We start from the raw sequence: 26025 nt of genomic DNA, 5'->3' as shown, positions 1-26025 counted from the left end.
CCTAACCAACCCCAAACTTCTCAACTTACCTCTCGAGTGTGGTCGCACCCAGAAGTCCTTTGTCTCCCTGCCTGCAGTGCTTTTGCAAACCGGAGATTCTCCATTAGAAACGGGACACCCGACGTCGAAACAGCACTCTGCACCCGGCCGCCTCAGTGCTGCTGAGGGTGCACCTTTAGTGCTACTTTGTTGCCCCATTTGCCCTGCCCTAAACCCTAGGAGATTTGCTCCCACAACCCAGGGGCCTTCTTGCCAGCAGCCACCAATAGGAGTCCCCCTATCCTCCATAGGATAACATGGGGCCTCAACACTCTGCACCCAGCCGCCCTAGTGCGGCTGAGGGTGTAACTAGAGTGCATCACTGACCCTGGGCGACCCTTGAGTCTAATCCCAGAACCTTAACTCCCACAGCTGATAACTTACATGTGAACCGATAACCTGTTTTTTTCATCCATAGGATAACATTGACAATTTTCTTCCAAAAAGTTTCTAAGTGTCGAGTTTTACATCTAAAAATATTCTTTAAAAATCGCGTGAATAACTAAAACATATTTACTTACCTGTTTGCCGGAAATGTCCCAGTGCTGAATCTAGTTATCCAGCACGGAGTTAGACCAGTAACGTAAAAAGTAACTTACCTTTAATGTACTGAAAAGCCGATTCATTTCAATGTACTATATTTGCTAAGTGTTGCATCCTACTGCATCCCCTGTAAATCAAACGGAGTACAATTCCTATTGCATTTTCAAACTGTTCTACATTCAGCAACTTATTACTGTAAAGTATTTAAAGTTTACCTGCGCCAGGCTTGCTTGGTTTTAAACATAAAGCAGTTTATTTTTTATACAAAACAATTGGCCTAGAGTTCAGTCTTTGAGTGTGTGCAATCATTTGCTTACTGAGTGTACATCAAATGCTTAACAATGTCCTCTGATACTGCCTTACTGCTCGACCACTCCACCACGAATAGAGAGTAAGGTTCTATCTAACTTTAACCTCTGCCCACATCTGGGAACACTTGGACTCTATACACACTATACCTCATTTTGGTGTCGTATATATAGCACCAGTTTCCTACGTTGGTGGATCAGCGGTGGGATACAAACTTGCATTTGTTGGACTACTTGGTCACCATCTGATCACACGACAGAACTCTTAAATTGCCTTTAGAATTCAGATTTTTTCAAATTGGCATTATTGTGCACGGCATGTGGCGAGGATCTGGTGGTAAAGCAATATTTCAAGTGCAGTGGGACGCGAGAACTCACTCCGTGTGAAAGGTGGAAGAAATTGCCCTAGAGGGCAGAGAATATGAACAGTTTCCTTTTTATGTGCTCGCGCGTCAGCTCGTAGGGCGGGCAGCAGTGGTTTGCGCGCCAGAGTACTGAACGGGGCGTATATGCATTGCAGTCGAGCCCTGCGGCGCAGACCAGCTCATGCCCATCGAACACATTCTACACTGTTAGTTGCTGAACGTGAGGGCATGAATGTCTGGTAGAATGCTGGGGGCAGCGGCCAGGGAGATGCAGTGTCTGCCTCCACCAGCCGCATGCGGCTGGAAGTGCATAGAGTATAGACAAAAATGGAGATATTGAGCCTGGGCAAAGAGTGCGTACAGCGCTATGTCTGTCGCATTAAGGCCACCCTATCGCTGAGGCAGTATGAGTATTTCCCATGCGATTCTCGGCTGCTTTCACCCCACACCAATAAGATCAGATTTGAACATAGGCACCAGAGGAATTGTGAGGTGGGTGGCATGGGGATGTTAAGGAACAGATATTTAGATAAAACAACAATTTTGGCTATTGCTAAACACCCTGTCAAGGACCAAGAAAGCCAGTTCCATGTTGGGATTCTCCCTCAAGTAAGGACATGGCAACACCTTAGTTGGCACGCGTTCGTCCATGTCTCTCCCAACCAATAACTGATACCGACTTGTCCAGAAGTGAAACAGCCTCCCCAAATTCTTGGCTGTCTGCCCAGCACTTCCTCGACCCAGCAGCATCTCCTTCAGAGTGGGGGAACCCCTCCCCTGGTCCAGCAGGCACCAACTGCAGCTGCCCAGTATAGCATCCTGTCGACCCCGGGGCCCACCGAAAGAGCAGCACTCCAGCAAGAGGTCTTTGTGCTCCAGGAGGTCAGATCTGTCCCCCTGCCAAGTTTAGAGGTGCCAGGAGCTGCACAGCACCAATACCCGAGGTACCAGAGCCAATTGCAAGCACCAAGGCTTGTTTGTGTTCATTTGGAACACCACCACCAACACTTACCTGCATGTTGAGGGACTCTGAGAGGGGGCAGTTCCACTACAAGAGTTTCCCTGCTGTGTTTTTCCCCCTCTTCTGCAGGTGCACCAAGAACTGTGAGAGCCTTTAACTCGCCTACCTACGGCAGGGCTCGAAAAATAAAAAAAATTGTTACTGGACCTGCAGATCTAGTAACTTTAAAAATCTACTTGACCTAATTGTAATATAATTTAAAGACTTTTTTTTATTGCTCATTCACTTTGTAAGCAATAAAGATGTCTTTAAATCTTGCTATCTTGTCGCATTTGCTCTGCTTTTAGAAACCGAGGTCAAAAGTCAGTTGGTCTTCCTACTCGCCAGAAAGGGCGAGTAGGACATAAAAAAATAGCTCTTCCTTATGGAATCTGACTCGCAAATGCAAGCGGGCAAGTGGAGTTTTTCGAGCCCTGCACTGGACAAAACACCTCTGCAACCGGGCTCACAAAAACTGACGGTCTCTCTGTGGTCATGAGACCCTCGAGAGCTGATCCATGCCCCCGCCCCCACCCCCTGGCCCCCCTCCCCCTTTGGTACTGTCTGGCTGGTCCCCCCAGTCCCACCTTGCAGTGTCTTTCTTGCAGGTACTATTCTCCATGTACTTAAGCGTGTAGCGTTCGAGGCTACCGCCACATAATGCACCTCTGCCCCCGGACACCCCAGGGCAGGTAAACTTTAACTCTTGGTGCCTTCTTGGACCTTGGCTTTTACTTACCTTAAGTCCAGAAAAACAATCCTGCAAGTCATCTGTAAGTGTGCCTATGCATTGAATGTTTCTCCCGTAGGATACCGTTACAGCGTTCGAGACTCATGCCTCAAGTCTGACAGCTGTCATTCTCTGCAGTTTTTACTGTACAATTTGATAACATAGAAAGATTCTAGTAATCGTGGTGTCTAAAATGAGATATAAATCTGATATTTTTCTAAATTGGTTTAAAGGTTCTTCAGTGTGCATCGTTTATTGCTTCTGTGTGTGCAACAGATACTTAACACTCCCCTCTGATAAGCCTCAACTGCTCACCCACACTGCCACAAAGAGCTTTTGGGGTTTTTAATTTAAGCCCTGTAAGCCAACAAGGGTGCATAGTAGACCTCTTTTTGGTGCACTGCATAAAAAGCCAGCTTCGTACATGTGCCCTGTGCCTGGTGATGGAAGACCAGGATTCTAATCTCGGTTTATGATGATGGTGAAGGCTGCTCATGAGACCGGATCAGGGCTAGGGTGAACTGAGCTCCTACGGCCTATTCACTGTGTAACTTACCTGTAAACTCTGTCTATGTTTATGATGAAGACCCGGTTACTTTTATTGTAACAATCGTCGACAATCGTGGAGTTTTCAATGTTTAAAAAGTTTGAATTAATTTATGTTCCCTTCCTAAATGTGTTCTTTTCTTTTCCCCACTGAAGTCAACTCCTGCTTACTTGAAAGCAATTCTTGAACAGCTCCTCGAAGCGATTGTCACTGCCACGGACCCATCAGGGCGCCTGATCTGTGAACTCTTCCAAAAGCTTCCTTCCAAAGTGGTGAGTATCGAAAACAGTTCAGCTGCTCCTTGCAAAGCGAACTGTTCATTTGAGATATCGAAGCAATCACTAATGTGAGTGAAGTTTTGTGCAAAACCGACTTTAAAGATTCATGGGAAGCGCCCCAAGGGAGTGGACATTTAATGGAGAAACTGGAATCTATAATCCTGATCTACCGCCTTTCGCCGTACCATATTTAGGCGTTGAAGTACATGTGATCCGCTGTGGTTTTGTTGAAACAAGTCAACAGCACTGAATTTACACACAGTTGATTCTGCTCTGCTCTCATCCTTGTGCTCGTCGTATCTGATATAAAGGCTTCTCGTAACCTCTCTTCTAGTCCACAGCAGCGTGCCCATTGAAAGCAATCCAGTTTTAGTTGTTTGTTTGACCCTGGAGGGTGAAATCGTTTTTTTTTCTCTTAAAATCCACATCTCTTCTTGATGAAGTAAACTTGGTTTACTAGTTCAGCAAGAGCGTTTCCGGCTGGTTATGCGTGGCTTCATTCAAATGAAGGGTTAGTGTAGATTTGTAGTTCTTGTTACTGAAGTTGCTTTTGTTTTAGCAAACAAAACATATTTTTATCCTCAGACTTGCAGATTTTGCCACGTTAGGCAGTCAGGCGACGTATGCATTTGCTTGTGCCGCTTAAAGTATTTTGTTGGAGTTCAATCATTTACTGCTGCGTTACTTTTAATTATGCGGTTGAGTGAATAGTGAGGTCTTCAAACAATTCACTTACTTCAGGGTCCATAAGCAGCATTTTCCAGGGTTTCAAAAATTGTTATTTAAGCTTTCTGCTTTGAGATGAACATTTTGAGACAATATCATGCTGATTTGTTTCTCTTTTTGATGTGGGGGCTGGTTGCGGGTGCACTCAAAACATTTTCCTGCGTCATGGAACCGATGGCTGTTTTCAGTGAGTTTATTGCCGGCCCCAGGAAGCCCATTTCTGCATCCTAGTTCCTTGTTGAATGAAGTGGTGTCCATACAGACTCCTGCTCTTTCTCCCACAGGGTCAGACTGATTTGCATATGGCCATGTCTGAACTGGGGTGGCAGAGTGGGCTAAAGAACGGTGATGGATCAAACCCCGATCTGTTGACTGGGTGTGAGTGTTTGATTGGTTCAGATGCTCCGTCCATCACCACCCCCTTTTGTACCGCTTTCTCCTCGTGTGGGCGCCTCAAAGAGATTGGCCTACCTCCGAGAAACTGCTTGCAATATAGTATGAAGTATTGTAGCTGCACCCAAACCAGTGTGGTAAAATATAAACCCACACCAAAATGGCAGAGGATAGTCTAGAAAAGAATTACATTTTTAGGGAAATATGTTGAATGACAGCCTTTCCAAATATCCTATCTCTTTTTAAAGCGCCACCTCGCTGTTCTCGCTGGAGGAGTGTGGCTCACTGATTAGAGCGGCAGACCCTGATGCAGAGGTCTGGCCCGGGACCAGGGTTCAATTCCCGACGCGGCAGGGTCCTGAGCCCAAAATGTCCACGGACTCGATAATTCTCGCCTCGGTGCCTATTCTAATCATGGGGTCCCACGCTGCAACTCTGGGCAATAGTTGCTTAATCTCCACTACGGCGGCCCACCCGCTGCGGGATGCCTGGCTTTCACCCTGGGGATACCCAGTAGGGGTTATCTCACAGGGAAAAAGCCAGGACGGGTTCCCAAGACAAGCGCCTTGATGCCTTCGGGTGATACGTGCGCTATATAAGTCGCAATACATTTACGTTTTCTCTGGGCGACGCCGTTAGACTGGCCCCCTAAAAGGATTGGTGTTCACCTTCTTCCAGAGCTCTTCTGGTGATGCGTTGTTGTCGTTGGTCAGCAGAGCTTCACAGAGTAGCAGAGCCTGTAAAGACAATGAGCAACCATTGTCTGCCAAGGGTACAGCTGGGTGATTTTAGTCTAAGCTGATGGCTGCTGTGCAGAATACGGGAAGAGGTTTGCCTGATAATTCATCCGAAAAGAGCTTTACTCGCTCGCTGCATCAAACATCTGCTTCCAAAGCCTTTTCCCCTCGCTTGTTGCAGTGTGCACACACTCGGTGTGCCAGTTGTGTGGCGCATTCTTGACTCCTGCTTTGTGTTTGGTTATTTGATGCATCTTTAAGTCGTCTTTTCTCAGTTATTCTCCATTGGAACGCCCACTGAATTGTCTTCATTGAGAGCTCTGCTTTCCCGAATAAGGGATGTTTTCCCTTCTAACTGAATCTTTTAACAGCTACTGACTCTTGTATTTGTCTTCTGCATTTCACTTGGGGGTTAAAATCCCAACAAACTGTTCTCACATTTTCTGAACTTCAGTGCAGTTGAGTACTTGTTTACAACTGTGACTCCTCTGTGTCATTGTGATAGTGTTGTATTGTACGTATTGCTTCACTGTGCCAGTTTGTAAATAGGTACCATCAAATTTCAAATTCAGGAACTAAATATGATTTTTTACGTTTACTTTTTGGCATTTTTTCAAATTATTTTCCATTCTAATGTCGAAACTATTCAGAATAATTCATCTCACGACTAAAACTATATATGAAACTTGTTTTCTTAGGGTAACATTGTCTTTTACATTCAAAGGCTGTTCAAAATAAATCTTTCAAAGCTTGTACCCATAATTTCTGTTCTCCAAAGGATGATATCACTGCCCTCAAACTTTCAGCAATGTTTCGGCAATCCAAAGCCATGAGATCAAACGAAGCAAAAGAAAGCCCTCCCCTTTTTAGGCCTCCAGCCTAATATCTAGTCCCCCACTCCACAGGATGCTTCTAATCTTCTTCCTGGTCACTCCTCAAGCTCCAAATTGCTAAGGACATCTTCCAGGGTACCTGGACACGGGTAGCAGTGAAGGACACTCACGCTATTCATCCTAAGTCCCACTTGTGAGCAACTGCCCTCTTTCTTGCATGGTTGCCCCCACTTTTGGCTGAATTGCTGATGTGCTTTGACTGAGTGTGCCCTGGGCTCCTGTCAATCAGGTACCCAGGGCCTGTGTTCCTTCCCTAAAACTGCATTGAAGCCTAAACCCAATTGGCATCTCTGGCCACAGGTCAGCCCCTGGCAAATGGTACCACAGGTACCCAGGGCACTGTGACCAGAGAAGAACCCTGAGGGCTGCAGCACTTATTGTGCCACCCTTAGAGGCCCTGTACCCTGACACTCTCACACTGCCTCTGCAGGCGGAGTGTCTTGGTGCAGAACAAAGTGAAGAGTCGACAAGGCACACATCCCTGTGTGCCATGCCTACTACCCACTGCCCTGGCATCCATCAGTCACTCCTCTGGCCGGGGGCACTATGCCAGTGGTGAGGGTACAGGTGCATGAGCCATGTGCCCCTGCAGTGCCCAGGTCCATTCCTGGGTACTGTTAGTGCAGTGCTGCCATTAAGAGTATATGGTGCTGGGAGTTTGTCATTAAGAACTCCACAGCACCATAATGGCTACACTGAAAACTGAAGTTTGGTATCAAAGTTCTCAGCACATTAAACCCACGTTTCAAACTGTATTTCAATTGCATTACTAATGGAAAGTACTTATTGCTTACCTGTGCCTGGCTTGCTTGGTTCCTTTGTACTCAATGAAGACTCAGATGACCGATGTTCACGCCCACATTTGTGCAGCTCATGTCTGGGGAAAATGCAAGAGAGTCACAGCATGAGGCGATCCTGACAGAACTCGTTTAAGACTTGGGAAAAATGAAAACTTTTCTAAAAAAAAAAAAATCCCCCACTTGGCATGTAGATTAAAAATCTGAGTTGGATGAGACTTTGAATAACTAACAGAATACCACAAAGATGAATTTTCCTGGGTATTTTTATTTTTAAGCCTAGGAATATAGATAAAAATAAATAAAGTTGCCATCGCTTTTATTCAGTTTGTGAGCTTTGTAAACTTTTCTTCTTTTACAGCAATACCCGGACTATTTTGCCATAATTAAAGAGCCCATTGATCTGAAGATAATTGCGCAGAGGATACAGGTATGCACAGTGCACAAAGTACTTTGTTTTCTTTCTCCTCACATTGCAAAGGACGATTCCAGCTGCGCATCTGTGGTTGGCTCATCAGGCCGGTGAGGCCATTATTTTTCATTGCCCTTTGAATTTGCACCTTTTTCAAGACATCCACTATTTGTTATACATTGGCTTTTGAGTCAAACCCACTCTGCTTAGCAGACCTTCCCCTGTGTTCAGGGGTTTCCTCTGGGGTTGTTAGTAATTTCGTCGGGTTCAGGACCAGAGTTTGCAGAACTTGTTTGTCATGTTTGCGAGATTCATGATGTTCTCTCTTTTTTCCGATAGACGGGGTTTTATAAAAGTACAAATACGATGGCCAAGGACATCGACCTTTTAACGAAGAACGCGAAAACCTACAATGAACCGGGTTCACAGGTGTTCAAGGTACCAGTACCATGCTCTTTAATACTCAAAACATTGGTTGCTTCTTTACTCCCATTATCACTTCAGACTAACAAAAGTAGATTTGGACAAGTTGATATAAATTGGTAAAGGGCGAACTGGGGGCCAGTGGTTTGCGGCGAGGGCAGGGATAGTCCTAACTCTCGAGTTAAGACGGACCTTCCGGGGTAGGAGACTCGCTGAGCTTTTGCAAACCCAGCTTTTCCGGGATCACTGGCCCATCAGCTGTGTGACCTCTGGTATGCTCCCCGGTTAGAGTGCCTGTCCCCCCCGGGTTGAGTGCCTGCGCCCCCGGTTAGAGTGCCTGCTCCCCGGTTAGAGTGCCTGCGCCCCCGGTTAGAGTGCCTGTCCCCCCCGGGTTGAGTGCCTGCGCCCCCGGTTAGAGTGCCTGCTCCCCCGGTTAGAGTGCCTGCTCCCCCGGGTTGAGTGCCTGCTCCCCCGGGTTGAGTGCCTGCGCCCCCGGGTTGAGTGCCTGCGCCCCCGGGTTGAGTGCCTGCGCCCCCGGGTTGAGTGCCTGTCCCCCCCCGGGTTGAGTGCCTGCGCCCCCGGGTTGAGTGCCTGCGCCCCCGGGTTGAGTGCCTGCGCCCCCGGTTAGAGTGCCTGCTCCCCCGGGTTGAGTGCCTGCGCCCCCGGGTTGAGTGCCTGTCCCCCCCGGGTTGAGTGCCTGTCCCCCCCGGGTTGAGTGCCTGTCCCCCCCGGGTTGAGTGCCTGTCCCCCCCGGGTTGAGTGCCTGTCCCCCCCGGGTTGAGTGCCTGCTCCCCCGGGTTGAGTGCCTGCTCCCCCGGGTTGAGTGCCTGTCCCTCCCGGGTTGAGTGCCTGTCCCCCCCGGGTTGAGTGCCTGTCCCCCCCGGGTTGAGTGCCTGCGCCCCCGGGTTGAGTGCCTGCTCCCCGGTTAGAGTGCCTGCGCCCCCGGTTAGAGTGCCTGTCCCCCCCGGGTTGAGTGCCTGCGCCCCCGGTTAGAGTGCCTGCGCCCCCGGTTAGAGTGCCTGCTCCCCCGGTTAGAGTGCCTGCTCCCCCGGGTTGAGTGCCTGCGCCCCCGGGTTGAGTGCCTGCGCCCCCGGGTTGAGTGCCTGCGCCCCCGGGTTGAGTGCCTGCGCCCCCGGGTTGAGTGCCTGTCCCCCCCCGGGTTGAGTGCCTGTCCGCCCCCGGGTTGAGTGCCTGCTCCCCCGGGTTGAGTGCCTGCGCCCCCGGTTAGAGTGCCTGTCCCCCCCGGGTTGAGTGCCTGCGCCCCCGGGTTGAGTGCCTGTCCCCCCCGGGTTGAGTGCCTGTCCCCCCCGGGTTGAGTGCCTGTCCCCCCCGGGTTGAGTGCCTGTCCCCCCCGGGTTGAGTGCCTGTCCCCCCCGGGTTGAGTGCCTGTCCCCCCCGGGTTGAGTGCCTGCTCCCCCGGGTTGAGTGCCTGCTCCCCCGGGTTGAGTGCCTGTCCCTCCCGGGTTGAGTGCCTGCGCCCCCGGGTTGAGTGCCTGTCCCCCCCGGGTTGAGTGCCTGCGCCCCCGGGTTGAGTGCCTGCTCCCCCGGGTTGAGTGCCTGCGCCCCCGGGTTGAGTGCCTGCTCCCCCGGGTTGAGTGCCTGCGCCCCCGGGTTGAGTGCCTGCTCCCCCGGGTTGAGTGCCTGCGCCCCCGGGTTGAGTGCCTGCTCCCCCGGGTTGAGTGCCTGCGCCCCCGGGTTGAGTGCATTTGCAGCAAACATGTAAAAAAATGATAGCCCCTTCAAAATGTCAAAATGTGTGTTTCATTAACCTGTAGAAGCTTTTCACCTCAGTAACTCCGATTATAAAAGTGTCTTGCAATTTTTTTTCCTTTAAGTGACCGTATCTGAAAGAAACAGGTTAGTATTAGATTCCTTACCTTAGAATATCCCCAGGCGTCAGTCTGGATCCGGAAACTTTTGCGTAGCAGTACCCCTGCGCGTCGGTAGGCGTCGTCTGCAGGCGTCCCCTGCGGCTCCGCGTCGTCGGCGTCGTGCGCCGTGATGACGTCGCTGGAGTATATAGACGCCGCCTCCGCGCGCTGACGTCAGTTCTTCTTTTTTCCGCGCCAGTTAGCGCAGATCCGAAGAGCAGTACTCCGGTCTTTTGACCAAGTTTTTTGTTAACTGATTGATCTTTACGGTGCCGGTAGGATGCCCGGTTTCAAGAGTTGTGACGAGTGCGACCGCATGATGTCGGTCACCGACCACCATCGACTCTGCCTCCGGTGTCTGGGCGCGGACCACGACGTGGAGTCCTGCGTCGACTGTCGGGCCTTGACTGGAAAAGCTAGGCGGGAGCGGTCCCGCAAGCTTCTCGAACTCCGGTTGTCGGCCCCGCGTCGAGAGCGGTCCCGGTCCGGTCGGAGGTCGAGGGAGCGGTCGAGGGAGCGGTCGCGGAGCCGCCATGGGCGCTCCGGGAGTCGCCACCATTCCTCCGGCTCGTCAGGTAAGCACAAGAAGTCGGGGCGTCGCCATCGCACCCCCGACTCCCCCCGACGCCCGCGTGCTGCGGCCGGGGGCTCGGGTGACCCCACCCCCGCGGTCCCGCATGGGTCGCCGACGCCGTCTGCCCCACACCTGTCGGTCCCTGGGGAAGGCGCGTCGCGTGAGGAGATCGAGGCCTTCCTCATTGCTATGAGGGCGAGGTCTTCTCCGGCGGGGCCTTCGGCGCCTGCGGGCCCGTCGGTCCCGTCTGGGGGCCCGAGCGGTTCGGGTGCTCCTGCCCCGGCGCCGCCGGTGGCTCCGGCCCCGGCGCCGCTGGTTCCCTCTGGTTCGTCGCCGGCTGGTCTCCCGGCCTCTCCGGCGTCGGTTCCTGTGGGCCAGCCCATGGTACCGCCCCCGCGTGGTGCAGCGACTCCGCCGTCGGCTCCGGCCGGCGTCGGGTCCCCGGCACCGACGCCGCGCGGCGCCACCCCCCTTTCCTCCCCGACTCCGGACTCGGAGCCGGACCGGCGTCGGCCGACGCCGGACCCGACGCCGATGGGGCCTGTTGACCCCGATGTCTATATCGTCGACCCAGAATATGGGTATGACGAGGAGGAGTATGGAGAGGGTTGGGAGGGGTCTGAGGACCCTCTATCCCGTGCCTGCCAGTACGATGTGGACTGGGTGGGTGATCTGGGTGATGCCAGTGGCCTGGACGAGTCGCCCAACCCTGGGTTTGTCTCTCCGTCCCCTGTGGCGTCCGAGGCGGGTGCTGCCTATTCGGTGGTCCTGATGAGGGCTGCCAAGGCCTTACACCTTGAGCTCCCCGTCGCGAAGGTCAAACCGAATATCCTGACGGAAGTTTTTAAACCGCAGTCATGCCCCCAGGAGCCTCTGCTGCCGTTTAATGAGGCCCTGACGGATGTCCTTCTGGGCACCTGGTCCAGGCCCGCCTCTGGTGCGCCGGTTGACCGGAACGTTGCCAGGCGTCACCGTCCCTGCGCGGACGACCCTGCCTTCCTGTCCACCCATCCCTCCCCGGAGAGTCTGGTGATCCAGGCCTCCACTTCGCAGTCCGCATTTCCGTCGGCTCCGCCCGACCGGGAATCAAAGAGGTACGACCAATTCGGAAAGAAAGTGTTTTCCTCTTTGAGTGCTGGGCTGCGGTCTTGTAACACCGCGTGCCTCTTGGGCCGCTACACCCACTCCCTGTGGGATACGGTCGAGGAGTGTTTGCCGCAATGCCCCCAGGAAGTGCGGGACAAGCTCACCCGGGCCTTTGTTGAAGGCCGGGATGCGGCGCGGTACTCGATCCGTTGTGGTCTGGACACCACGGACTCACTGGGACGGGCCATGTCCACTACGGTGGCGATTCGTCGCCATGCCTGGCTGAGATCTGCCAACTTCTCACCAGACGTCCAAAATACGCTTATGGACATGCCATTTGATGGCAGTCGCCTATTTGGTGACAAAGCGGACCACGCGCTGGAGCGCTTCAAGGACTCCAGGGTCACGGCCAAGTCCTTGGGTCTCTCGACCCAGACCCAGCGCCAGCAGACGGGTTCGTTTCGGCCCTTTCGTGGCCAAGGGAGAGGAGGTCCCACACGTGCTGCCAGCCACGCGGCGCAGAGCGCTCCCCAGCGCGGTGGCGCCCGTGGTTTCCGCCGTGGTGGCGGTAGAGGCCAGCGTCGTGGTCAGTCCACGCCTCCCTCCGCTGCGGCATCCAAGCCTTCCTAGTCCGAGCTTTCGGGCTCACGTGACGCCAGTGGGTGGCAGGGTTCGCCATCACCACTCCCGCTGGCGCGCGATAACATCGGACAGGTGGGTGCTGCAGCTTGTCCGAAGGGGCTATGCCCTCCCCTTCGAGTCCACTCCTCCAGCCATGCCACCGCAGAACCACCGTGTGTCGGGGGACCACTTGACACTTCTGCAGGAGGAAGTTACGGCCCTCTTGGCCAAGGGGGCCATCAAGCGCGTTCCTGGGCCAGAAGTAGGGTGTGGTTGCTACTCCCACTACTTTCTGGTACCCAAGAAGGACAAGGGAGGCCTGCGTCCTATCTTGGATCTACGGAACGTCAACGGCTTCCTCCGGAAGGAGAAGTTCAAGATGTTGACTTTGGCTCAGGTCTTGGCTGCTCTAGACCCACAAGACTGGATGGTAGCGTTGGACTTGCAGGATGCGTACTTTCACATCCCCGTCCTGCCGGCCCACCGGCGTTACCTGCGGTTCACGGTAGGCCACGAGCATTTTCAGTTTATCGTGCTCCCATTCGGCCTTACCAGCGCCCCACGGGTGTTCACGAAAGTGATGGCGGTGGTCGCAGCTCATCTGCGCCGGTTAGGGGTTTCGGTCTTCCCCTACCTCGACGACTGGCTGTTGAAGGCGGGCTCGCCCCAGACAGTCGTCCACCACCTTCAGATGACGGCAGACCTCCTGCACGAGTTGGGGTTTTCCATCAATGTGCCGAAATCACACCTGTGTCCCTCTCAAAAGCTCCTTTTCATCGGAGCGGTTCTCGACTCGGCGCAGTTTCGGGTTTATCCCCCGGAACGGCGGGTCCGGGATATTCAGGCTCTGATTCCCATCTTTCAGCCGTTATCCCGGGTTTCGGTCAGGTTGACGCTGCGGCTTCTGGGGCTGATGGCCTCCTGCATCCTTCTGGTGCATCACGCCAGATGGCGGATGCGGGCTCTGCAGTGGGACCTGAAGTTTCAGTGGGCCCAGCATCAGGGCAACCTATCCGACCATGTCCTGATCTCGGAGGGCACTGCGAGACAGTTGCAGTGGTGGCTTACAGACCGCGATTGGGTCAGGGGCAGATCCCTCTCCCTTCCCCAGCCGGAGCACGTGGTTGTGACGGACGCGTCCCTCCAAGGCTGGGGTGGCCACTTGGGAGAGGCGGAGATCAGAGGCCTCTGGTCTCCGGCGGAGTCCCGGCTCCATATCAACATGTTGGAGCTGCGGGCGATTCGCCTGGCACTGAAGGCATTCCTCCCCTTTGTCAACGGGAGTGTAGTGCAGGTGTTCACGGACAACACCACCGCCATGTGGTACTGCAACAAACAGGGCGGTGTGGGGTCGTGGACCCTTTGCCAAGAGGCTCTGCGCCTCTGGCAATGGCTGGAACGTCAGGGCGTGACTCTGACGGTTCAACACCTGGCAGGTTCTCTGAACGCCAGGGCGGACGAACTCAGCCGTCGGTGCTCGGTGGATCACGAATGGCGTCTGAACTCGGATGTGGCGAGAGGCCTCTTTCAGCAATGGGGAGAGCCTTGGTTAGATCTATTCGCCACAGGAGAGAACGCGCAATGTCATCAGTTCTGCGCGTTGGAGTTTCCAAGACGGCACTCGCTCGGCGACGCCTTTCGGCGCGAGTGGAGTTGCGGTCTGTTGTACGCCTTTCCGCCTATACCACTTCTGCCCAGAGTGCTGAAGAAGATCAGGCGCGACCGGGCCCAAGTTATCCTTGTGGCTCCGGACTGGGCTCGACGGTACTGGTATCCCGAGCTACTCAGCATGACAGTCGGTCCCTCGATCCGCCTGCCCCTTCAGGAGGACCTTCTGTCGCAGCAGCAGGGGACGGTCCTCCACCCGAACCTGTCCAGTCTCCACCTCCATGCGTGGAGATTGAGCAGCGACAGTTGAGGCCATTTGACTTGCCTCCTGAAGTCTGTGATGTCATTCTGGCAGCCAGGCGTCCCTCCACAAAGTCGGTATACGCCTGCCGGTGGAACAGATTTGTGGCATGGTGCACAGCAAAGGCTGTGGATCCCCTTTCTGCCCCTCTATCTGAGGTTCTCCTCTTCCTCCTTTCCCTTGCCCAGCAGGGCTCTGCTCTGGGCACTATCAAGGGCTATCTTTCTGCCCTTTCCGCCTTCTTGAGGCTACCTGATCAGCCATCTTTGTTCAAGTCCCCTATTGTGTTAAGATTCTTAAAGGGCATCACGCACATGTATCCTCCAGCTCCGTTCGTGATGCCTCAGTGGGACTTGAACCTGGTTTTGACTTTCCTGATGTGCGCTCCCTTTGAGCCCCTTCATTCCTGTCCTCTCCGTCTTCTCACCTTAAAGACGGCCTTCCTGGTAGCCATCACCTCTGCCAGGAGAGTGAGTGAGCTCCAGGCTCTTTCTGTTCAACCTCCTTTCTTGTCTGTTCATCCTGATAAGGTGGTTCTTCGGACCAGACCTTCTTTCCTGCCCAAGGTAGTCTCTGCTTTTCACATTGGGCAGTCCATCACCTTGCCCTCCTTCTTCCCCCCTCCGCATCCTTCAAAGGATGAAGAGCGGCTCCATCGTCTGGACCCAAAACGTGCGCTTTCATTCTATATGGATCGCACACGCCAGTTCCGGGTGGATGACCAACTGTTTGTTGGCTACGTGGGTGAGAAGAAGGGAAGGGCGGTACAGAAACGGACCATCTCTCGGTGGGTCGTCCTGTGCATCAAAGCATGCTACTCTTTGGCTCGGAAGGAGCCTCCTGTTGGGCTGAGGGCCCATTCCACTCGGGCCACGGCGGCTACTACTGCCCTGGGCCGGGGAGTCCCTTTGCAGGACATTTGCCAGGCGGCCACGTGGGCCTCGCTGCACACCTTTGCGAGGCACTACTGCCTGGACAGTCAAGTCCGGAGGGATGGCTTCTTTGGCCGTTCGGTCCTCCAGGACTTTCTGGTGTAGGTTGTATTGGTTCGCAGACCCACCACCGGGGTTGGTATTGCTGGGGTATCTATTCTAAGGTAAGGAATCTAATACTAACCTGTTTCTTTCAGATGAACAAGTTACTTACCTTCGGTAACGATATATCTGTAAGAAACAGTAGTTAGTATTAGATTCCTTACCGCCCCGCCCATCCTCCCCGTTCTGCGAACTGATACCTAGGGTTAGGGACATCCCTTTCAGGGCCCTAGTTTCAAATGGCACCAGTGTTGGTTCTCACATGGCTCTGCGTGTTCTGGCGCGGAAAAGCTGTGTGCAAAGAACTGACGTCAGCGCGCGGAGGCGGCGTCTATATACTCCAGCGACGTCATCACGGCGCACGACGCCGACGACGCGGAGCCGCAGGGGACGCCTGCAGACGACGCCTACCGACGCGCAGGGGTACTGCTACGCAAAAGTTTCCGGATCCAGACTGACGCCTGGGGATATTCTAAGGTAAGGAATCTAATACTAACTACTGTTTCTTACAGATATATCGTTACCGAAGGTAAGTAACTTGTTCTTTCAAACGTGAATTTAGAAACTTAAACATTTATGCCTCTCCTCTCTGGGCAATAATGCCAATAGGCAAAGTAAAATAAAGCAATTGCAGAGGCCAAGTGCGGAAACTGGGAGTGCTCCCAGGTGCAATGAAACCACTACATTTACATGTGTCGCTTCTGCTGCACTCACCTCCCACACCCCGACATTTTTGGCCCCTGGGAACATTTTGCAAGTACCCATGCTGTAGTCAAACCAGGATTTCCGTCCGTCCTCTCTCATGTGTAGCTCTACGCTGCCTACAAGCTACTTCAAGCTCTCATCACGGTCGCCCCAATACAGTCGACTTTAGGGGTCACCTTGGATGAGTGCCAACCATCTTTTGGCGTAGAGCAGTGACACTCAAAGTACAGCTCGGGCCGCATGCGGCCCCCCTGACCTTTACCTGCGCCCCCTTTATCTTCAGGAATACTTGCATTTATAAAGGCCTCTTGCAGCAAAAGTGTAAAAAAATGATCATCTCTAACAAATTCAAAAAGTGTATTTCATTAACGCGGACAACCATTTCAGTTTAGTGCATCAGATTTTATCAGTGTATTAAAGTGTTTTTGTTTTTGTTTTTTTGAAGTGATTGTTTTCAAACATGATTCAGAAAGATTCATTCTTCCCACCACCTCGACTACAATGCCAACCGTGAACTAAGGCGCACGTCACATCTTATGCGCACCCTTTGTGTGGCCTGGTTTCTTATTATACATTAACATCATTATAGTTCATTAAATCAAACCGAGGTTAAGGTTTCGTAAAGTGCACTTCACGAATTCGAGTTACTCACGGGATAATGAACAAAAAAGGAGGGAAAATGAGAATAAAAGTATTGCCTACGATCACACAATTCGGTCCAGTAGGGAAGCAGGGATTAATCCCAGGTTTTCTACTTTCACATTCGATGTAGGCGCTTTGGTTCCCCTACACCCACCTTATCTCCAAACACATTCCGCCACCCCGACCACCTCCCTGCAGGCATCAATGCGGCCCCAGGCCCATCACAGACCAAACTTTTGACCCCTGAGAAGGTGTTTGTGAGAACTCCTGGTTTACAGCGATATCCTACATCCAACCAATAGGCAGTCCCCACACTGGGGTGCAGGTACACAGGCCTGTGCTCTGCACCTGTGCTCCGCTTCCACACCGGGAGCTGGTGCTGGTCGCATCTCGCTCTGCACCTGTGCTCTGCACCTGTGCTCTGCACCCGTGCTCCGCTTCCACACCGGGAGCTGGTGCTGGTCGCATCTCGCTCTGCACCTGTGCTCTGCACCTGTGCTCTGCACCCGTGCTCCGCTTCCACACCGGGAGCTGGTGCTGGTCGCATCTCGCTCTGCACCTGTGCTCTGCACCTGTGCTCTGCACCTGTGCTCCGCTTCCACACCGGGAGCTGGTGCTGGTCGCATCTCGCTCTGCACCTGTGCTCTGCACCTGTGCTCTGCACCTGTGCTCCGCTTCCACACCGGGAGCTGGTGCTGGTCGCAACTCATTTCCTAAAACGCCTTGCAATGTAGGTGGCTCAAATCTCCAAATCTTTGCTGCTCAAAATGTAAACCCTTCCTGGATTGGATACCTCTCCGTACTAACTTGTTGCTTCCATGTGTTAGTGACTTACTCTGTACTGATGTTATAAGATAAGGTTTTGTATTTCTCTTTGTAACTGAGTGGAGTCTCACCCTCGCAGCCCTCAGGCCGTTTTCAAGGCACTTCAACTCCTACGGCGGACCCTTTATTTGTTCTGTAAACGCTGCTGATTTTATTATTGATTTTTTTCTTTTAAGATGAGATTGGCTTTTATGTAGTGCATGCTATATGGACAATGCTGCTTCTCGACTTTGCATGCTCAGGTGTGGTTAACATAGGCCGTTGGTAGTAATTCACGTGAACTGTTGTCTTCTGCATCAGCAGTATGTAAAACTGTTCCCTCTTGTGTGGCTGCTTCGAAACGACCCATTTAGACCCATCTGTTTCTCTTCATCTCTAACCATTATTATTTTCGATTGACAGGATGCAAATACAATCAAGAAACTTTTTTCTCTGAAAAAGTCTGAAATTGACCATTTTGAATTTGCGAAGTCAAGTCTCCGAATCAGGTACTGTGCGGATTTTATGCACCCTTTGTTTAAGTTTGGATGGGGCGTGTGTTTCTAGAGTGTTTCCTTTGTTATCCGCGGTGGTGGGCTAGGGATGCGAGTACTACAGCACTTTGATGTTACAGAAGGGGCAGCAGACGCTTGTGTGACCCTTCTGCCGTAAGGATCGTGCCAGCAAGATCCTAAAGGGGCTTTCCCGCATCTCTTTGGGGGCGTGGCCCCATGCAACTGAGTGAAAACACGTTTCCCCTGCGCTGTGTTAGGGACGCCGGCCAAAAGGGGCTTTCAGAGAATGCACCGACTGTGCTCCACCTCTTCGTACTATACAGTCAGTGACTCCGTCGAGTGCGCACTCGAAAGGGGAAAGGAGTGCATTCACTCACTGCTCCTCCCCCCCGCACCCCCCCCTCCAACAGTGGGAATCTCTGTCCCTTTCAGTAAAGCAGGCTGGGTGCCACCTGCATAGTGAAAGGTGGAGCGGGTGCCTCACACAGCTGCTGAGACTTCCACCAATGCGCTGCTCCCGGGGCCGTGCCCTGTCTGTAGTAGGGTGCCCGGTCCCAGTTGGAGCCTGGCACACCTAGTTAAAGGTGTGACTCGGTGCAAACTGGGAGAGCACTCCCTTTAGACACTGCAGCTCCAGGTCCCACATTACTAATATCTGCATGGTCGCTGATGCAAAGCAAATCGGTGTTGTGCACCCAGGATTTTAAAATCCTATGTAAATTGATGCCAATTTGTGTGTCGCGTTGTCACTGTGATATATTGGAAAATGAATGTGATTTTTTATTAATGTGCGCCGTAAAGGTTTGCAAATACGGCAGTCTTGTTAGTCCACACACATGTTGACGATCATCAACCTTAAAGGGAATGTATGTATGCCTGTGTCGGAGAGTAGGGTCAGCTTCCTATGGTTACCCCCACTTTTTGCTGTGTTTCACTGTTTCTCGACTTTAGTCAGGCTGGGCCCCTGCTAACCAGGACCCCAGCCTAGCTGCTTCCTCTCTAAATTGATTGCACTCCAGATTGGTTACTGGGTTACCCTTGTGAGTCCTTAGTATATGGTACCTTAGGTACTAAGGGCATAGGTACCCCAGAGGCCTACCAGGGGCGGAAGCATGTATTATGCCACCCCTGGGAAGCCTTCAAAAATGGCACTACAGGTCTGCTACTGCAGCCTGGGTAAGTTGGTGTATGCAACCCTTACTAAGATATAGATTACCTATATCTACCTTTAATCACTGACACATATAAACCTATAAGTCACTCCTATGGCAGGCCTTATCAATCCTGGAGGCAGAGTGCTTGGTTTTCTGTGAGAGTGTGCCCTAGCATGAGCTGAGCCCCCCTGCAGCTTTTGGAGCTCTGAGGGTGTTCTGTGATGCAGCCAGACCATATACTCAAGTGCATTATAACCTTGCGGTTAATGCTAACTTTGAAATGGCTGCATTGAAGCATATAATGTTTGGTGTCAAACACTTTGGAATCCTACCCCCGCCAGTCCTGGGGGTGGGGGTAGAATTCCACACTTCTAGAGGGAAAGACATGTACACACCGGTATACCCGGTACCAAGTTCAAAGAGCCCTGGCATCACAAAATGGATGCCACAGACACGGGTCTGACCTCCTGCTGCTGGATGAAACTCCGGCAGGGTAGGCCTGGTCAATAGGTTTCCTGTCACAGGGAGGTGTAACCACCTCCCAGACAGGCTTTAGTGTATTAGGGCTGGGTGGGTGCATTCATAGAATGCTTTCAGACAGTGCTGGGGGCACACTTGGTGTCCCTGTGCATACCCAAGTTCAAACCGGTTGCAGGGGCACTCAGCCCCTGCTGTGGCGTGAAACTGGACAAAGGGAAAGGGGTGTAGCCATCCCCCTCCCTGGATCCTCCCATAGGTGGGTCCCCAGAGTATGTCCAACCCCCTAACTTAGTATAAGTATGGGACCCCAGTCCTTAGGACTTCAGATTACACTTGGACGAAACTCTGCAACATATATTCTGGAACTTCGACATTCTACATCGACTAGAAGACGGAAGAATCTCCCTTTGGAGTCAAGGAGTGACTTCTCTGTTCAAACAGGCACAAAGAAGCATCTTACTGGTCTGCATTTTCAAGGCTCCCGCCGGATCCAGACTGATTTGCGACTCAGGACACGGACTTCCAGACTTCTCTGAGGCCGACACGAGATCCCAGCAAAGCTGAGACCCGCAGCCCTCACGAGTGACTTGGGACCGGAACTCCTGGACACCGTGCACATTTGCTAGTGCATCCACGTCCCGAGTTTTCCCGAAGTTGTGCATTGGGCTACTTGTAGTCCAAGCCCCGAGCACCATCTGCACCAAAGATGGTGGGCCTACACTCCACGAGTGTTCCGTGAGCCCGCTTCTAGCATTTCTGCTCGAGGCCCCTTTGGGATCCCTGGTCCATCGACTGGTGGGTCCTCACAAAGGCAACTCTCCTTTCCTTTGGGCTTTCCTGGTTGCTCCAGACGTGCCCTGACTCCCCACCAAGGTGTGAGTCCATCAGACCTTGCTGGTCTGCACCGAAGCCAATCTTTGCTTTCTGCGTGGGTTGCTATTGCCAAGGCTTGTTGGGTCCAATCCGGAAACCGACACCGCAGCACTCGACATCCTTCGTGGGACAGTTCGAATACAGCACCTGGTCGTCGTCGACGCCTCCTGGTCCTCGTGGCTGAAGAATCAAGCTTCACCTTTTCACCTGAAAGCACCCGACATCGGTGGGCATCTTCTCCTCGCCTTCCTGGTCACTGGCAAGTGACCCAGACTCTGTCCCCTCTGCTTTCAGGTTCTTCTCATCCTTGATCCATGCTTGGATCACCTCGGACACGCCAGAAGCACTTTGCAGCAGATTGCCATTGAAATAGATGACGAAACAAGACACGAAAAGACACCTATGCACCCGGCTTTCCCGGGTGAGGTAACTCGAGTACTCCGGTGCTCCCATGAGTATTGACTCTAGTACTGTCTAGTTCTAAAGGGGTTTGCTCCAAGTCCTCTTCTAAGTGTCCTTAATCTTTAAATTTCCAACCGCGACTTTCCCTATAGAAGGTAATGGTGATTCGCGGCTGTGTTTAGATCCTGCATGCGTCCCAGTCTCTTTTCACGTAGAAACAACACTGCACCCTGTAAACTTTCAGCGCCATAAGAGATGCTCCTTAAAGCCCTGATACATTTCTGTTGGAGTTTGATTAGCTGCAGTGTCATTCAAATAAAACAAGCATTTGCAATTCAATTGGTCTCGCATTTACGTGAGTTTAAGCTATTAGCATTGTAAATGACCGCCTTTTATCTATGTTTTAAAAACAAAATAAAAGGCATTGTTGTTTGCAATGTCAATAGTTTAAACTCTCGTAAATGCGAGACCTATTGCATTGTTCAGTGTTTTTTCTGGTTTTTCACTGCTTGTTTTTTCCCCTTATTTGCCGCTCCCACCTGCTGTCTGTTTTTCCACCCGCCCCCTCCCAGCGCCCCTCTCTCCTCCCGCGACCTACCTAATGGAGGCTACAGCGTGACCCCATTGAGCAGGCTAGTGCTGCTGCACCACCCTTCCTGAGTACTTTTTCCTGCTTTTGCCACTCCTGCGCCTTGAGACGCTCAGGGGTGATTTGCCCGCTTTATAAATCCTGCTTGTTTGATCGACTGCTTCTTAAACTGTGGTTCAGGTCAAATACATTAGTTTACGCCTTCCACACATATACAGACAGCATGGCGTAAACCACACATGAAGATCTGCAGAGACTAATCTGCTGTTTATTGTGGGAGTGTGGGGGGGGGGGGTGCATTACCCACTCAAGGCCCCACTGCTCGTCAAACTCTGTCCCCCTCCACACTTTACTATCGTACTCAATAGCATATATTACATTTGGCCCTTCTGCATATAAACCACTGAAATGTATTCACACCTAGCGTCGCGTTTGTTTGTGCTTATAAGAGACATTTTTGGGGAATCTCTCTGTTTTTTTAAATCACTGACCTAATAGGTTTATGTCGTGCAAACAAGCACAGTTAATGTTAAGGTATTTGTAGAGCGCATTAGATGAGCACCAAGTGAGACGACTGCACAGCGGAGAGATTAGCATTGGGTGAAAAGCCCTGTCTTCAGCAGCCTTCTGAAGGGGAGGTGGTATGGGGTGCTGCGGAGATGGACAGGGAGACACTCCAGAGGGCGGGAGCTAACCACCTAAAAGAACGCCCGCCTGCTCTGGCCCCATGTATCCAGGGAACTCTGGCCAAGAGCATATCTGCTGAGCATAGATCACTCAAGATACTGGGCCGATACCCCCCAAAACTCTGTGGGTGATGCACATTGTTTTGAAGCGTGCACTCGGTTTGAGGGGGGAGCCAGTGAAGTCGACAGAGGAGGCTGGAGATATGACAGTGTTTAGGGAGGGCAAAGATGGCGCGAGCATCCGCATTCTGAACACGCTGCAGCCTTTTAACAGTGTGGGTAAGACCAAATTACCACAGCAACCCAGCACAGCATTTACATTAAGACTTATCTGTGACGAAATAGAACATGATTTTCATATTGCGAAAACACATAAATCAGTTTGAACAGGGAGCATAAAGGCGTATAACTGCTTTAATCCATAGTAACAAGGCGACTAGAGCCTATGAGAAGCTTTCCAGCCTGCTTATAATTCCCCCCACTGGACTCACCTGCCGAGAGAAGCAGCTGAAAGTGCCGCCCACCAGTGTGTAGACGATGGAGCCTACGTTATTTGTCGCAACCTCTCCTTTAAAAGCCACACCCTGCACCCGAACAATACCCAGTCTCCTGTAGATTATTCATTATTAACACAAACCAGGGCATGAAATTCCCACATCCCCCTCACTAAAGATCGCACCTGTTTACTACTAATGTCATCTACCACACAGACCCCGGAGTGAAGGCCTGAAACGGCTCCTGCAGAACACACCTAGCGCCGGGACACTCCAGGGAGTAGCCGCGCGCTCTATAAATATGTGTTAACATAACAAGACTAATCCCAATAACCAATAGTATCTACCAACAACACACTAACCTTGATACCTGGAACAGCGTGTTGCCAGCGTAAAGCACAACGATGTCCCGTCCTCTCGCCAGGGGCTGTAAATGCTATATAATGCACTTGCAATACATTCTATAATTCACACTAAAACCATAACATTCATCCGCCAGACAGTTGATTGTAGTACACGCAGGCTGCTTAAAGCGTCCCTTTTACTGCCTGACACTCCTACACTCACATTAGATAAAACTTCTCATGGTCATGTCTAACGCTCAGTACTACAGCAGTCCACGGCAATAAACCACTCGTCGGCTACAGAACAGGCACAGAATAACCGAAGAGTCTGCCACCAACCGCTGGCCAATGGGCAACTCTAACTTAGTCTGCAAGCCCCGACTAGCAGCATACTATGGCCACTTCTTGGCATCTCACTGTGGCAGTCTGACAATGGGTGATATTAAGTCCATCCCAGCAGCTCTCGCCACCACTTCGCCCTTTAACCCACACCTGCTCACACCCACATGTGCTTAGAAGCCTCTCATGCCGTTCGCAGCCGTCGAGTCGAGGATCACCCGGTCTCAAAGGAAATCTTGCTGAATTTGTGGAATTCCAGTTACTTGAAATGGTGCGTTTTGTGTTTTTCCCCCTGAAAATTACAGCTTTGGCCCTACTGTTTTTGACTTAACGGTTTATACTTTTGCACTGAAATTACACAGAAACTTCACACTTGAAGAATTATCCTGGGGAATCTGTTTTCTGAAACGTTGCTTAGAGAATGCTCTGTGGTGGAATGCGAGAGTTCCGCCCTCTGGCCGGTCCGTGGTGCTAGTGGGCAGTTGATTCTGCCCTGAGATTTGACAAAGTGCAATATTTCTTTGACAGTCAGGAATTCTTATTATTTTATTAAAACCAGGCACTCTGAGGTTTCCTTAAAGCTTTTCCTTGAAATGAACAAAGGTCTCAAATTGCTTACCTGGATTTTCACCTATTTTCCTCCTCTTTTTTTCAGGAATAAAAGAGCTCAAGTGGATCGTTTGTCTGCAATCACCATGGCGCTTCAGTATGGCTCCGAGAGTGAAGAGGACGCCAGTTTATCAGGTAGGAAAGGAACTCTGTTTCAGTCAGTGACACTTCTAGCCTGTGCATCTTTTAGTAATATGGGCTTCACACTTGTACTTTTTTCTGGACAGTGCTTTGCATTTTCCTCCACTGAGGTCCGGAGTCGCTCAAGCCCACTGAAACTACTCCCTTTTTTCTTTCCAAGACATTAGAACCGGTGTCTGATGCCGGGGAGCCGTCCTGTGAGAAAGAGCTCTTTCTGCATGATAAGCTATACTTTTTGCCTGGTTTTAATGTGGTTTCAAATGTAGGCCTAGGGTCCCTGCCATCCAGGTCCCCTGTGCCAGTGCGCCTTCCCTGAGACAAACTCACAATTGGTACCTCTGCCCCTTGAAAGTCCCTAGTAACAGGTCCCCTGGGGGCCTAGGGCCTGGGAGCCGAAGAGGGTCCCTTGGGACCCCCTCACTGGGACCATGCCACTGCAGCTTGCATGCCCCTGGGAGGGAGACCATGACCCAGTCGACATGGCCCCCTGCCTGGGTGCCATGCCAGCTAACACTTTCTGGAGGTATAGATAAGTCACCCCTCCAGCAGGCCTTATAGCCCTGAGACAGGGTGCACTATACCTCATGTGAGGGCATATCTGCAGCAGCAGGCATGCCCCTACAACATTGGGCACCATTTCCCAACATTGTAAGTGCCAGTGAAGCCATAGAGAATACATAGGCTGTGAACTCGCAACTCGAGTTCCAGAGCACCATGACGGCTTTACTGATTATAGGAATGTTTGGTACCAAACTACTCCTTGCAATAAATGCACACTGATGCCAGTGTAGGTAGGATGTATGTGCCATGTGCCCAGAGGGCACCTCAGAAGTACCCCCTGAACCCCTGCCAACCATTGCTGTAGGCAGACTGCCACACACAGACATGTTTCTGGACCCCTGGATAGAGAGCTCCTGCTCTCTGGGACCAAAAACCATACACATCCTGGGCAGAGGTGTCACACCTCCTCCCCCAGGATGGGCCAGCGCTCAGAGGGAAGCTTCAAAGACCTGCTGCCTTTATAAGGTCACCCCGGCATCTGCTCCTAGCCGCAGGTGGCAGCCCTGGTTTACATCCCCCACCTTGGGCTGGAAAATTCCAAAAGATAAGAGGTGTACCCACCTCTGCCAACCCCACCCCTTAGCTCACTTTGCAGTCCCCGCTGTCTTGAAGATGGGGGGACCCCTCCGATCTGGGCGAGGCCTATGTCCCCTCCCATAGGAGGGTGGCATAATAGAGGGTGTTGTCACCCCAAGAGAGGTGGCCATTGGCCCTACCTGCTACTCCCCTAAACTGCCTCCTAAATTTAGTATTTTGGTGGCTCCCCCAGACTCTGCCCTCAGATCTGCGACAACCTAAACGGCAAGAAGATGACCCTACAGAGAAGACTGCAGATGGCGACTGCCTAGGCCCCAACCCAACCTGCCTGCCTCCAGCTTCTGCAACCCTTCTTGCAGCCAGCGACCTCTGAAACCCAGAGAGGCTGCCTTCAACAAGGACTCCTATCTCCAACGGGCCTGTCCAGGCAGAAAGGTACTCAAAGAACCGCCACAGTGAGGCCCGACACTGGTCGATGCACATCCCTGCTGCAAAAGAACTCCAAGAACAGCCACAGCTGAGGACCAACCCTGGTGTCGACGCGACTCACTGCTACCCAAGATCAACCAAAGACTGCAGTGGTAGAGGACCGGCAATTGTGGTGACTCGACTCTACCCTGCCCCATGACCCAAGTTGCCCACAGCTCTGGACACAAGAGCCTGTACCCTCCTGCTAATGGTGCTGCCAGTCGCCGCCTGCACCGCTGTCCCCGACTACGATCTCTCCAAGACGATCAGACGACGGCGGACCCCCATCCGAACCACAGCCATCGACCGACAGCGACAGTAACTGTATTGGCTACCTGCTGAAATCTATCCCGCACATTGCCCTCATCGACCTAGAGGGTAAAGATCCTTGCTGGT

General features: G+C 52.1%; 1 protein-coding gene across 9 annotated transcripts in view; it reads left to right on the top strand.

Annotated features, from left to right (window-relative positions):
* PBRM1 (polybromo 1) overlaps positions 1-26025 on the top strand; it is a 298934-nt gene that overhangs the window by 38502 nt on the left and 234407 nt on the right. For all 9 annotated transcript variants that reach the window (XM_078661902.1, XM_078661899.1, XM_078661897.1 and 6 more), the window contains exons 6-10: positions 3688-3804; positions 7718-7786; positions 8108-8206; positions 17861-17946; positions 23969-24057. In XM_078661902.1, the coding sequence (XP_078518028.1) occupies positions 3688-3804; positions 7718-7786; positions 8108-8206; positions 17861-17946; positions 23969-24057 (460 nt within the window). The remainder of the gene's footprint in view (positions 1-3687; positions 3805-7717; positions 7787-8107; positions 8207-17860; positions 17947-23968; positions 24058-26025) is intronic.

This window comes from Lissotriton helveticus, chromosome 9, assembly GCF_964261635.1.
Source record: "Lissotriton helveticus chromosome 9, aLisHel1.1, whole genome shotgun sequence".
Lineage (NCBI taxonomy): Eukaryota > Metazoa > Chordata > Amphibia > Caudata > Salamandridae > Lissotriton > Lissotriton helveticus.
Note: the sequence above shows the minus strand (reverse complement) of the source record. Positions and strands in the feature narration are given on the sequence as shown.